The sequence below is a fragment of the Carlito syrichta genome, unplaced genomic scaffold, assembly GCF_000164805.1.
Source record: "Carlito syrichta isolate Samal-C Ts95f unplaced genomic scaffold, Tarsius_syrichta-2.0.1 Scaffold315473, whole genome shotgun sequence".
In the NCBI taxonomy this organism is placed as follows: domain Eukaryota; kingdom Metazoa; phylum Chordata; class Mammalia; order Primates; family Tarsiidae; genus Carlito; species Carlito syrichta.
Genome location: NW_007259569.1, coordinates 823,125 through 837,987, shown reverse-complemented (window position 1 = coordinate 837,987; position 14,863 = coordinate 823,125). Strand labels below are relative to the sequence as shown.

At 35.0% G+C, this 14,863-nt stretch overlaps 1 protein-coding gene across 1 annotated transcript in view; it reads left to right on the top strand.

The window, feature by feature from the left end:
• Positions 1 to 14,863, top strand: part of TBC1D8B (TBC1 domain family member 8B) — a 79,668-nt gene that overhangs the window by 24,122 nt on the left and 40,683 nt on the right. Inside the window, exons 2-7 of the mRNA XM_008072861.2 lie at positions 4,137 to 4,247; positions 7,452 to 7,570; positions 8,392 to 8,617; positions 9,313 to 9,553; positions 12,079 to 12,286; positions 13,214 to 13,381. Coding sequence (XP_008071052.1) covers positions 4,137 to 4,247; positions 7,452 to 7,570; positions 8,392 to 8,617; positions 9,313 to 9,553; positions 12,079 to 12,286; positions 13,214 to 13,381 — 1,073 coding nt within the window. The remainder of the gene's footprint in view (positions 1 to 4,136; positions 4,248 to 7,451; positions 7,571 to 8,391; positions 8,618 to 9,312; positions 9,554 to 12,078; positions 12,287 to 13,213; positions 13,382 to 14,863) is intronic.

Sequence of the window (14,863 nt, the reverse complement as noted above, 5' to 3'; positions counted from 1 at the left end):
TCAAAACCACACTGAGATACCACCTAACTCCAGTCAGAATGGCAGTTATCAACAACTCAAAAAATAACAGCTGCTGGAGAGGGTGTGGCGAAAAGGGAACACTTCTACACTGTTGGTGGGAGTGTAAACTAGTGCAACCTCTGTGGAAAGCAGTTTGGCGATTCCTAAAAACTCTAAATATCAACCTCCCATATGATCCCGACAATCCCTCTACTGGGAATATATACTGAAGAACTCAAATCACTCTATGAAAAAGATACCTGCACACGTATGTTTATCGCAGCATTGTTCACAATAGCAAGAACCTGGAAGCAACCATGCTGCCCATCAAAAAGAGGACTGGATTAAAAAATTGTGGTACATATACACGATGGAATACTACGCAGTCATAAAAAAGAACAAAATCATGAATTTCGCAGCAACCTGGATGGAACTAGAGTCTATAATGCTGAGTGACCTCTCACAGAAATAAAGATCCGAGTATCACATGTTCTCACTCATATAGTGGACCTTGAACATCCAATGTAATACTATAAGAAAATGACTGACAGTAGTGGGAAACTATGGGGGAAGGAGAGGGGATTAATGGTAGTAAATGTCTGGGGACGGGGAAACACCTCTTATCAACAAGGGTGCCTAAATGAAACATACTTGTATACCTAACCCTTAACTGTACCCCACAATATCATAATAAAAAATATTGATTATAAAAAAAAAGAAAGATGAAAACTCATTCACATGCACACATAAACTGAAAATTACAAAGAAAAGGGATTGTCTCTCTGCCAGGTATGTACTTGCAGGAGTGCCCCAGCCAGGGATATCCTGGAATGGAGTTCTCCTAATACAACTGATATCCAGACTGCGACTGGGTTTGTCCTTCTCAGTCATGGACCAGCTATGTGGGCGTGACGTTCAGAGGATTACTGGGGAGGAGATGGTTTTGGTCAGCTCCGGACTCACCACTGATCTCTTTGGAGTCCTTCCTCGTCCTTTGCTGTCCACACCATTTGTCCCACAGCTGGATCAGGGTAGGGGGTGGGGTACCTGGAACTCAGCACTTGTCAGGTACCTCTGAAGTTTGTTCTTCAGGATATTCCCTCTGGGTCATGATCAGTCCCTGAGTAGTTGATCCTCTAGTCACAGAGATTGGGTCTGTTGCTCTGTGGTGAGCAAGTCAGAGCACTTTCCTGCCCCACCTTCAAGATGGTGGTGGGGTGCCTCTCTTGTCCTCTTCTGCAGGATTTTGCCTCTGAACCCTCTATGCAGCCCCTGCTGCCAGTGCCCTGCCAGGCCCTGAAGTAGTGAGTCAAAGCCTGGAGCTGGTAGTCTCACCTGCTACAATAGTGAGGCAGAGCCTTGGGGCGGTGGTCTCTCCCCACTACTTTTTCACAGGAAAACTTGTCCATTTTAAAAAAACATGGTACTCAGCCTCTGTGACTTGGGAAGGGCCAGGGACCAAGCAGAGAAGCTGTAGCACCAGTTGTTCCACCAGGGGCCTGGCCACTTCCTCACGAGCCCCCAGTTAAACAGTCTCCCAGCATTTTCTTCCCAGGAAGGGTTTTGTTAATTAAAAAAAACAAAAGAAAGAAAATGGCACTCAGCTTCTGCATCCCTGGAATCACTATGGTCCAAGCCCAGCAGCTATGGCACCAGCTGCTGCACCAGGAGAGCCCTGGCCGCTAGCTCCCTAGCTCTCACTCAGTCAGCCACTCATGTGGCTACTTGCTCACCAGCACCTACACAAAATTTTCCATACACTCACTCACTCACACCAGGACTCACATAGTCCTACTGTCTCGGTTGCCATCTTCCTGACCTCATTTGCTCTAACACTTCTGCTGAGTAATTTTAATCACATTGCTCTGATGATACTATCTGCATATGTTTAACTCCTACTTTTCTTTCTTTATCCTTCACCAAATCTTCAATTTCTCACAGCCACCTTTTCAATGCTGAAAGTGATATAATTGTTTTTCCTTTTATCCCCAAAGCTACCAGTAATTCTCTCATTATTAGTTGAAGTATAATTATTTCCTCTATTCCTCCTCTTCAGTCCCATTCTCTCTTCCCTAGTACCTCCTCTTTCATAACATTTGTCTGGGTTTTCTCATTTCTATTTCTTAACAATCATCAATCCATACCCTAATATTTTTTCATATCAGATAATTTCTTACCTCTATAATCTGCACATTTGCCATTGCCAGAATCTTCTTTCTTGATATTTTCTTTGCCCCCACTATCAAAATCCTCTGTCAGGTTGCTAATTATGCTGCATTTGTGACCCATTTTTACGTTTTATCTATTCCTACGTATACTCCCACTCTTTCAACTGAGCCAAATTTCTCTTTATCTCTTTGTTCTGTCTTCTACTCTTGTAATTTACCTCCCTCTGTGCTTATAATAACTTCCTAATCTCACATCTTCCCTTCTACTTGTATTCTTATTCAAAGCTTGCTTTTAAATCTTAATTCTTTAAGTGGATAAATATAGGAAAAGGGCTAAAAGTCTGATTTATAATTAATTTAATTTTCTCAAAAATGTGTATGCTAAACTAAAGGGCAATGCCTCATAAAGCAAAACCAACACTCAACTAACCAATAGAACTTCCAGAAAAGGAAGCTAGGTTTATATGTTTCAGCCATCCCATTGATACAGTTAAGTCAACAAACTCTACCGTCATTGTGCCCAGCGATATGTTGAAAGTTAAGGATACAAACCCAGAGGTAGAAGACATGGTTATTGTCCTCAGATAACTAATAATCTAGATAAAGAGACAAAAAAATTATATAAATAAAGCACTTAGAAAGTAGTTGTAATAACCAGCCTAATAATCAAATGCTAGGTTATATAGCACAGGTTGAGCATCCCTAATCTGGAAATAAAAAATGCTAAATGTTCCAAAATTCTAAACTTACTGAGTGTTGACATGATACCATAAGTGGAAAATTCCAATCCCTGACCTCACATAACAGGTCGCAGTCAAAATGTCAAAAACTTGTTTCATACACAAAATTATTAAAATATTGTATGAAATTACCTTCAAACTACATGTATAAGGTATATGTGAGACAAATGAATTTCGTGTTTTGACTTGGGTCCCATTCCCAAGATATCTCATTATGCATATGCAATTAATCCAAAATCCGAAAATATCTGAAATCAAAACACTTCTGGCCCCAAGCATTTTGGATAAGGTTTATTAACTTGTATAGACTTTAAGTGCTATAAGTATTTAGAGGAAGCGAGAGCATTATTGCTTGGGGTTGCCAGCGAGGATTTCATGGGGCAAGTGTGTCTTGAAGAACATGTAGAATTTAGAATAGCTGGACTGGGCTAGAAGACTTTCATTAGCATTTCTAGGTAAAAATATAATTGCTTAGCAAAGATCCTATGGGAGACCTTAGATGGTTGTTTAAGAAAAGTGAACATTGTTCTAGGAAGTAGTAGGAAATATAATTAGATAATTAAACTGAAACTAACTGATGAAAGAGCCTTGAATTCCAGATTGAGGAATTAAGAATTGGTTAAAAAGAAAATCCCTTTATAGAAGCATTTCAAATAATTGGGGTTTTATCTTATTTAAATATCTAAGATTTTCTTAAATAATAATAGTATTAGCTAATATTAGACATTTTACTACATGCTAAACATTATTGTAAGTGCCTTTTAATCTTTACAACAGCCCTTTGTGGTAGATTCTGTTTTAACCTCCTTATTTTACAAATGAGAATGCAGAAAGAGTAAGAACTTTAACTTACTCAAGTTGACACAAGTAAGTGACATAACCAGGACTTCAAACCCAATTAGTCTCTGGTACCAGATTCTATATTTTTATCTACTGCACATACAGCCTTATGAAGGAGCTATATAAGTGCTGCAGATATATTATGAGATTTGGGCAATTGAAGCTGACTTAACTATTTTATTGAAAGATCGTTTTCTCAAACACTACTCACATTGGAATACACTAATCTCTTCATTCCAAATATATTTTTTCTTTAAGAACAATATTTATGAGGACTCTCTGGGCTAGAAAAATTGTTAAATAAATTTATTAATTTATCATATGAAGTGATACTCATTTTATTGATCTCTATAAAGTCCTTATTTCAGCAATCTTTCTATTACAACAGGGCTTCTGGTTGGGACCCTTGATTCAGTCTTGGACTCTACTGCTAAAGTAGCTCCATTTCGCATCCTACACCAGACACCAGATTCTCAAGTTTACCTGTCAATTGCATGTGGTAAGTATTATTTTTAAAACATATAATTCAAATTAAGTAAGATTACTGTGAAACTGAATTTTTTATTTATAATCCTTAGTTTTGAGATTTAGAAACTAGTTAAATCTGCAACTTTATTTTGAGAGAATAGTAAGACATCTCATTATTTAAGAAAGATACATGTTATTAACGTTTTAAAAGATAGTTGGTGTGAAGGATGTGAAGCATGTGGTCCAGCAGTGCTGATTCTGATCAGATTTTGGTCAGTGCTACTACTACATGACTCCTTTCTTCAACTTCTGCTTCACCCAACTGCTGGGAAGATGTTGTTTCATTTCTAATAACCCAGAAGAGAATCTGAAGTTATCTATGATCCCAAAACTTAAAGATTGTCCCCTAAGGAAGTAGAAACCTGAAAAATTAAACCTTTTTTATTCATGTATCTACTTTCTCACAAAAGTTATCATATTCTTGAAAGATGAAGGGATGTCTTAGAGGTTATGCCACATATTCACTCATGCCAAAGTGATTTAGATGCTTCCACATATATATTGTGGGTAGGAAAGGAATTAAGATAATTATTCCTAATAAATACATTTTTAAAAGCCCATGTTAGCAGTTTGTTACTTCTTTTGTGATGCTGTTATAATGTTGGTCTAAATTAGAATCCCAGATTTCTGGCCTTTTTAATGTGGGAAAACTGTCATTTTCTCTTCCTTTCTTTTCCCCCTCTCTTCTAAAGTAGATGTACTTTTAAAAAGATCAAAAAAGCACATGAATTTCTGGGCAATTTATACAGGTGAGCATCTAGCATATGATTAATTTTTTAGGATGTGTAGGTTTTTTTTCATATTTCCCTCTATATTTCCAGTTGTTGCCTGTGAATCTTCTCTCTTGGCACTCTTAAATTGAATGGCATTTAAACTAAATGAAGGTGACATTACTCCTGCTGACATGATAAGAATTCTGTGACCTCAACTCTAAATCTGATTGGTAGAAATTGTTTAGAAAAAAAAAGCCAGGTGCAGTGGTTCATTTTTGTAATTCCAGCCCTTTAGGAGACCAAGGCAGTAGAATCGCTTGAGCCCAGCTTCAAGACGAGCCTAGCAACATAGCGAGACCTGGTCTCTACAAAAATTGAAAAATTAGCCAGGCATGGTGACACTCACCTGTAGTCCCAGCTACTCAGAAGGCTGAGGTGGAAGAATCACCTGAGTTGGGGAGGTTGAGTCTGTAGTGAACCCTGATTGTGCCCCACACTCCAGCATGGGTGAGAGTGAGATTCCGACTCAAAACAAACAAAAAACTCTGACTGGGTACAGTGACTCACACCCATAATCCCAGCACTTTGGGAGGCCTAGGCAGAAAAATTGTTTGAGGCCAATAGTTCAAAATAAGCCTCAGTGACATAGTGAGACCCCGTTTCTAAAATAAAAAAAGTAACAATAAAAATTAGCCAGGTGTGGAGGTGTGCATCTGTAGTCCCAGATGCTTGCGAGACTGTGGCTGGAGGATCCCTTAGCCCAGGAGATTGAGGCTGCAATGAGCTATGATTGTGCCACTGTATTCCAGCCTGAGCAACAGAATGAGACACTGTCTCAAAAAGTCATTTTTACTTTAAAAAAAAAAAAGGATGATTATTTTCCTTACTCCCCCAAATTAACCTGATGGAGATATATAGTAATGAAGCTTCCTTATACCTAAAGAAGCAAAATAAAGGCCTTAACATTTTCCCATGGCTTTTATTTGTGGTTTATTAAAGAACGTTATTATTCTTGGTATAGTGACATGAATAAAATTCTAACTGAATTGTAGGAAGTAGACAGTTTTCAATGTCAATTTTTTTAGTAAGTCAGTCTTTATATATCATTAAACATACTAACACGTCACCATAGTTCTTTTGAATGAGATTTACATAATCCATGGTGGTGCGAAAATCTTAAGGATATGTAAGTGATGGGGGAGATTGATAGATATTGAAATATAGAAATATTCTTCAAGTCAAAGCAACCTAGTGCTAATAGTATTTAATCTGACCATCAACAAGCCACCTAACACTGATTCAGCAGGTCCCATGGATTTAACCTTGCTACAGAATTTCTAGTCTCTTTTATGAAAATTCTGTAAGTTTACTAGGTTTTTTCATGAATGGGGTGACTCTGAGCAAAGGTATCATAGCTTCTGAAATAAGTAGAGTGGCCATATTTGAAATCCACATTTATACAGCATGCGTAGGATTGTCACATGCATACTGTTTTCTTCTACACAGAATATAGACACAGTGCTAACTGCATTATTTGAACACCAAGGATTTAATTATGTAGGAGGGGATACCCCCCCCAAAAAGGGGTTATTTTCTGGAAAGTGAGCCCCTTGTAGCACACTTGGAGTTTGTTTCTCTGGATCAAGTGGTCAACCAATTTTTATCTGGAAGTTTGAAGAAGGTTGTGTCATTATTTGTGGAAGAAATGTCCCAAGTTGTGGCAAACAGGTGACTGGTTCTTCCACCATGACAACACACCTGCCCACACCACACTGATTGTTCAGCAGTTTCTGACCAAAAACATGACCCCTGTGCCCCACCCTCCGTATTTACCTGAACTAACTCTGAGCAACTTTTTTTTGTTTCTTGAATGAAAAAAGTCCTCAAGGGGAAATGTTTTGCCCATGTGGAAGAGGCAAAACAAAAAATGGCAGAAGCACCAAAAGGCATCCAAATTGACAAGTTTCAAAACTGTTTGTAACAGTGAAAAAAGCATCTTGACAGGTGTATTATATCAAATGGAGAGTACTTTGAAGGTATCTGAAGTTTAAACATGTGAGAATAAATACACATTTTTTTATAAGTAAGTTCTAGGGTTTTGGGGGGTTCCCCCTCTTATATGTGTTTTCTGGTACTCTACATATTATTTTAAAAGACACTGCTGGTTATTCCTTAGGCATCACTTACTGGCATCTTGTTTTCAGAATTTTATATCTTTTCTCCTGAGCTGGTTTTACTTTTTCCCCTTCATTAAATAGTTTATTCTTTTTACTGATAATGAGAAATACTGTTTATGTCCACATATAGGGATGGAGTAGAGAATATATGTAATAACTTTTCTCTTTTCCAACCATCATTCGAAAAAGTGTGCAAAATTTCTTTTTTAAACTAAACTTGTAAATATCAAGAGCAGATTTGTTGTGTTTTTCTTGAGTGTTTTATTGTCTTATGTCATTAATCAGGAGCCAACAGAGAAGAAATAACCAAACATTGGGACTGGTTGGAACAAAATATTATGAAGACCTTATCTGTATTTGATTCAAATGAAGATATTACTAATTTTGTACAAGGAAAGATAAGAGTAAGTTGTATGGATATATTTTGTAGATGAAGTACCAAAATCTTTGACCCTCTTCTATAAGTATCAAAGGTTGCATGAAAGGTCATTGTTTCATTGGCACCTTTCAGGATAGGTAGAAACACACAGTGTCAGTATCAGTGCTAAATAAGACTGTAAAGGCAGTGGTTTGTCTTAGGTTCCCTTCAAGTGCTCTTAGGGACATTTTCATTTAAATATCTCTTGAGTTTTGAGTTTAAGTAAACCCTTTGTTCCTTTAGCAATGCTTCCTGTGAGGCATTAGAAAAAAACCTAAACACAAAGTTGAAGAAAATTTGCTCACTTCTGTCCTAAGAGAAGTATGCATTGTACATGTACACATATATGCATATGATATATGTACCTGTATAGGTATATACAGTCATCCCTAGGTATCCATGGAGCATTGGTTCCAGCACCACCTGCAGTTACCAAAATTCATGGCTGTTTAAGTCCTTAATATGCTGTGGCATAGTATTTGCATATGACCTATATACATCCACCTATACACTTTAAATCATCACTAAAGTATTTATACCTAATACAGTGTCTACACATCACTTCATTTGTATGGATTCAATATAATACTCAAGACACAGCAAATTCAAGTTTTGCTTTTTGGAACTTTGTGGAATTTTTTTCCCAAATATTTTCAATCCTTGATTGGTTGAATCCATGGATGTAGAACCCACATATACAGAGAACTGACTGTACATTTGTATTCAATCAACTGTTTGAATGTATAAAATACATTTTTATTGGTAGGTGATGAAGAATTTTCAAAAAAAATATTTTCTCTTCTTTAGGGATTAATTGCTGAAGAAGGAAAACAATCTTTTGCAAAAGAAGATGATCCTGAGAAATTTCGAGAAACCCTTTTGAAATTTGAAAAATGTTTTGGTTTGCCAGAGCAGGAGAAGTTAGTGACCTATTATTCATGCAGTTATTGGAAAGGACGGGTTCCTTGTCAGGGTTGGCTTTATCTTAGCACCAACTTTCTGAGCTTCTATTCTTTTTTATTGGGATCAGAAAGTAAGTGGTTTCTGTTGCTTACCATGACCTTGAACTTGCTATCTGACCTGTCAATGATGATGGTGTTAGGTTGTAAATAAAGTAATGAGATTGATATTAAAGATAATCCAACTGCATTAAAAAGCTCCTTTCATCTAGAGAAAGCATCCCTTTAAGACTGATTGTTTAATATAGGATCCATTAGACGTATGTATAGAATGCCTTGCATATTATGGGAAGTGAATAAATATTAAATTATGATAATCTGGCACCTAACTGCTTTTTATCTCTTGTTGTATAAACTACCTATTTGCTTCAGTCTGTGCCTTAAACATATATTATAAATATAGAAGCCATAGTTTCTAATTGTCCACATCTCATTTTGTAGCCACAAAGAAAAATCAAACAGTATTATTTATAGCATGCATATAAATAGCTTTTATATCAGTAGTTATATAATTACGTAATTATATCAAGAAATAGATTTAAATATCAAATCAGAATTGTTTTTAATTCTTTAAAATTATATTTGCTCCTAGAATCACCAACTATGTTTGTGGTGATGCTTCAAAATTTTAGCTAATCTTGAACTCCAACATATTTTAGCAGTTCATAGCATTTTTCAAGGGGTTAACTATTGTCTCAAAAGGCCTGATTAATGAACATAAATCAGTACTGAGAATTTAGTCAAACGTGCTTATAACTCTCATTTGCAGTAAAACTGATTATCTCCTGGGATGCAGTCTCAAAACTTGAGAAGACTTCAAATGTCATACTGACAGAGAGTATTCATGTGTGTTCCCAAGGGGAGAGTCACTACTTTTCAATGTTTTTGCATATTAACCAAACATACCTTCTTATGGAACAACTGGCAAACTATGCCATAAAGAGACTTTTTGATAAGGAAACATTTGATAATGACCCAATCCTTGATGATCCTCTACAAATCACCAAAAGGTATTCTGAACTTAATATTTCCTTCTCAAAGTATTATATGAACATAAGAATGATAGTATTGATTAGCATTAAAAGTTAACTCTTCTATATATGATATGATAGTTTTTCTTTGGTGTTGACCATGGATGTGTGTGTTTGTTTGTTTGTTTGTGAGCTTATTCATATGCATTACATAAATAGTATCCTCCTCTCCATGAAATTTAATTCTAAAAAATAATAGAAGTTAGATGTGAAAATTGTTTGAGATTCAGACAGGACTTGCCCTGGAGTGCCTTTAGAATTATAGAGATTTGTGTCTATAATAGAGATAGAGATTTGTATGTGTGTGGTTAGTATAACTCTAAATTTCTCTATGAATAGTTTAGGTATTTTCAGATCTGAAATGGTTAAATAATTTTTTATTTTTAAAAATAATTTATAGACAGTATTGTTTTATTAAGAAGCAAGTTAGTGGAGTCAGGGGAGTATGGGTTTTAGGATTAAAGTAGAGCAAACCCTTAAACAAGTCATAATCTCTCAGGACCTCAGTTTTTTCATCTGTCATTTCTACTTCAGAGGACACTAATGAGGAATGAGTGAAACATGTGGAAACACTTTGTAAAATATAAAACACTAGGTAATTGTTAATCATTATTAGTACCTACTTCAGAAGTATTGTCGAATAGCTGTTTACCTCTATATTTACTTTTTCTGAAACTGACCAGAGCTCTTTCATCCTGCTGAATGCTTAGAACAGTTGATGGAAATGAGTATGCCAAAGGGGTGGGGGAAATCCAGAAAAGCTAGGGAAAGCAGCTTCTGGCAAAGAGGATGAGGATATAGACTGTATGGGAAAGTGTAAGAAGAACTAAAGCCGAATTCCTATGGATAGACCAGAACAGTTGACCCGGAAGGTTGTGTGATTACTACATGATCCTAATTAGGTACAGTTGTTCCTCTTACCTATTCCTAAACCATTTCTAAAGTCCATATATATAAGGATTTATTTGTGAGCCTGCCCGCTTTTCTGGAAATTAGATCAGTGGGGTGGATTTTTTATACTTTATTACAAATTTAGGTCTCAGTGTGCATTATTTATAAATAGAACTCTATAGGAATTAAGAGTCTCGTTTGTATTATATTATACTTGGGTACTTGTTTTTGTAGTTTATTCCTTGATTGGGCGCCATAAACATAAACTTTTTCACCACTTTATTTCCCTTAAAATATAGTTGAAAAGGTCATCCATTGAAAGTTATTCACTACTAAGTCCATATTTAAATGAGATATAGTAAATCCATTTTTGCCTGTATGCATTTTTAAGAGAGCCTACTAAAAATCATATACATCTAATTCTTTTCTTCTAGTAAGTTATTAAGAACAATAACTTTTTGGAAATTAGTCTCCAAATGACTTTTTTCTAAAATGGAATCTATTGCTTCTGCTTATTGTTTTTACAAATATGTATTACTTCTATAATTTAAGCAATATAGAAGCATAATGATGATAGTTTAGTGTTTATCTTTCCAGGCTTTTTAATGCATGATTAAGAAGATATTTGCAAAAAACATGAATGGGTCTGAACATCACATACTATTCTACAAACTGCTTTTTCCCCCTTATATCATGAACATCTTTCTATTTAAATAAATGGACCTCATTTTAAAAAATAATAGTGAAATAACTCACCAAATTACAATTTAAGTAAGGTAAAAATTAACATGGTTGTGGTTTTCTGTTCATATTTATCAGAATTATTTTGAAAGACATGAAAAACCACATATTCAAGTGCAGGAGGAATGAATTTAGTTATATGCAGGAGGAATGAATTTAGTTTTAACTTTGTTGGATTTGAGTTAGAACTTGCATAATTTACTCACTATCCCAGATGGCACTGCTGCTTAGCACCCCTAGAAAAACTATGCTATTTAAAACAATTGTTTTTTATTTATATATTTGTGTATCAGTTAACAAGTCATCTGTATTTATCAACGCCTCTCCTGTGTCCAGTATTGTGTAAGCAGTGTTGTTTTATCATGCCTCTACTTTGGATTTTTAAAAACATTTATTTAAATTTTTACTTCACTGTTAATATTCTCTTTTATGGACTACTCTTTCTCTCTAAATTTTGATGTCATAAATTTTCATTATTTTATTTTGCTTGAACTAGAAAACGCTCTTGATTTTCTGGCAGCCAGATATGCAAATTATTATCTGCAGGATTAGTTTTAGCCATAGTCATATATTATGAATATGATAATATAATAAGTTTTCTAGCAAATCATCCCTTAACATGTGGTTTGAAGACCTACATCATCTCTAACTTTTGTGAATTTTTGTCTACTAATAAAAAAAATTGGAAAAAAAAGAACAAACAAAATGAGTTTGTTAAGCATCAGAATTTTCTACTACAGAATTTGTTGAAGAACATAGCATTTTTAGCATTTAATCTTTCTGCTTTGCCATATATTTAGATTAATCAATATTGGCATGTATATACTTTAGAATTCATTACTTGGGCCTCATTTTTTTTTCCTTTTCTACAGAGGTCTGGAAAATCGAGCCCACAGCGAGCAATTTAATGCCTTTTTTAGGCTACCCAAAGAAGAGACTTTGAAAGAAGTACATGAATGTTACTTGTGGGTACCATTCAGCCACTTCAATGCTCATGGGAAAATGTGCATCTCAGAAAACTATATCTGCTTTGCTAGCCAAGATGGCAGTCTATGTAGTGTGATCATTCCATTACGAGAGGTATTGTAAATTTAATTACATATTAATTTTTAGTTTGAAAATATTATCATTTACAGAGCAAAATATTCTTTAATTCTGTAAATTATTAAAAACTCAATATGCAATATCCTTTTAGTAATTTTAAATAATCATTTTTATAAATGTTCAGGGTCCACTTATGAATGAGTACATGTAGGACTCAGATCTTTGTTTCTGTGATAGATCACTGAATATTATAGACTCTAAATCTATCCAGGAAAGGGATTGGCAGTAGTGGGACACTGCCAGGGGAGGGGAGGAACACATCAATAAGGGTACCCAATCTCAAACCAGGTGAAGTAGGGCCCAAGCGGAGGCCCAAACTTTACCTGTATGATGACCACTTATGTACCTAACCCTGAATTTTACCTCACATCTTTAAAATAAAATTTTAAAAAATCCTCCCCCCCAGTCATCATTTTTTAAGTTCAGAATTATTCTTTAGGATAAGAGTAAAAAGCTTCTGACGTATTCTCAGTTCCTTTTAGTAAGAGCCTTACAACTCTTACTGAAAGTGAAAATTTTTAAAAATTTAAAATTTAGAAACAAGATAAGGTAAGGGTTTATGTTGATGCAAAATGGAGGTTGATCATTCAGACATTTATGACATGAATACCCAGACTTAGACTATCCCATTTGATGTAGTTGGTCAGAAAATAAATGATAGTTTTGTGTATGTCAGAAATAAATTGTCAGTATTTAGTACTGAAGTTTTACATTTATATTGTCATTTTTAAAGACTACATGTTAGTTAAACTTTTTCCTTGAAAAGTGAAATGATTTGCACTGGGGTTACTTATATCATTGGTGCAAGTGGTACCCAAAATCTATTTCTTAAAAAGTAATACCATGGAAGGTATCTACAATAAGGGAAAATGTGATTTGTTTATATATGTTTTTACTCCCCAGGTCTTAGCTATAGATACGACAAATGATTCCAGCAAATCTGTCATCATTAGCATCAAAGGAAAAACAGCCTATCGCTTCAGTGAAGTTAAAGACTTCGAGCAGCTGGTGGCAAAACTCAGGTTCAGATGTGGGGCAGCTTCAACTCAATATCATGATATTAGTACTGAGGTAATTATACCACAATCATTTTGAAAAAAGTCAATGTTTAATGTAGTCCGTTCTTCAAAAGGAATTCATAGTACCTTTCCTGTTTATACCTAGGTTTGTTTATTTATTTATTTATTTATTTATTTTTGAGTTGGAGTCTCACTCTGTCGCCCTGACTGGAGGGCAGTGGCCGCTCCCAGCCACCGCAGCCTCGACCTGCTGGGCTCCAGCGATCCTTCCGCCTCAGCCTTCCAAGTAGCCGGAACTACGGGCGCGCGCTACCACGCCTGGCTAGTTTTTGATTTTATTGTAGAGATGAGGTCTCGCCAAGTTGCCTAGGTTCATTTTTTTAAAGACTGAATCTAAGAAATTATATTCTCCAGTTCACATCATGAAGCAAGAAGTGAGAATTCAGGACTTTATCCTTTTTTAGGAACTCATACTTTAAAAAATTATTATAACTTGATTTCTTAACTATATTTGCTATTTATCATATAAATATATAACATATTTTCACATACTTTGGCTTTTACAAGTCAAACTGTAATTGAAAATTCAGTGAGGCCTTGAAAAAGGACCTTCTCTTATGTTTACAGAGAGAGAGCAATTTAAAACCAGTCTGAATGTATTTTATTTAATATCTTGTATGTCAGCCTTACTTTTGTAATCTGGCCAAAAGCAAAGTAGTGACATATCTGTTTACTCGCAAAATATTAGAGAGGGCAAATATTTTTGGCCAAGGGTGATTAAGAGCCTGATTTTGATGTTTAGTATGTCTTTCATGGAAATGTAGACAGGTTGGATTCAACTGAATTTTCATTTTCAGTTTACAGAAACTCCACATTTTAATAGATTGACAAAACTTATCAAATTATAACTATTCATATTTTAATTAAAAATTCAAAGAAAAAATCAACATTGGCTTTATTGGCTATATTATTTTATTTGAATTAGAATATGGAGCCTTTTACCTCTCTCCAGAGTAGAGACAGAAAATAATATGCTAAGTCAATTATAATATGGTATTGATAAGACTAACTTTTCCTTTGATAGATGAAAACATGTAATTTAATTTGTAACATATAATTAAATTTTTTTCATCTTAATTCCAAACAGAATTTTCACATTGGCCATCAAGCATTCTTCTTACTCCAACTTTATATTATCTCTCATTCTTTTTTAGTATGTGCCCAGGATATTCCTTAGTTTGATATGGAGACACTAGTAAAATCTGACCCAGTCTTGGTAGTTTCTCTCCTAATGCTCCCATATTCCTGCTTATATCACTTTTTCCTTGTTCTAGTCAGTCTCTGTGTTAGCTTCAATGCTCGGCTTTTTTTTTTCTTTATCTGCTTCTCCAAAACCTTGAGAACTGAAATTGTTCCCCTTAGAACTCTCTGTGCCTCTAAGTAACTGAGTATGCTTTGTTGTAAAGAAAGGATTTTGTTTCAAAATGAGTTTACCATCTATCCAGATACATATCAGAATTCTAAGGTTTTTCTA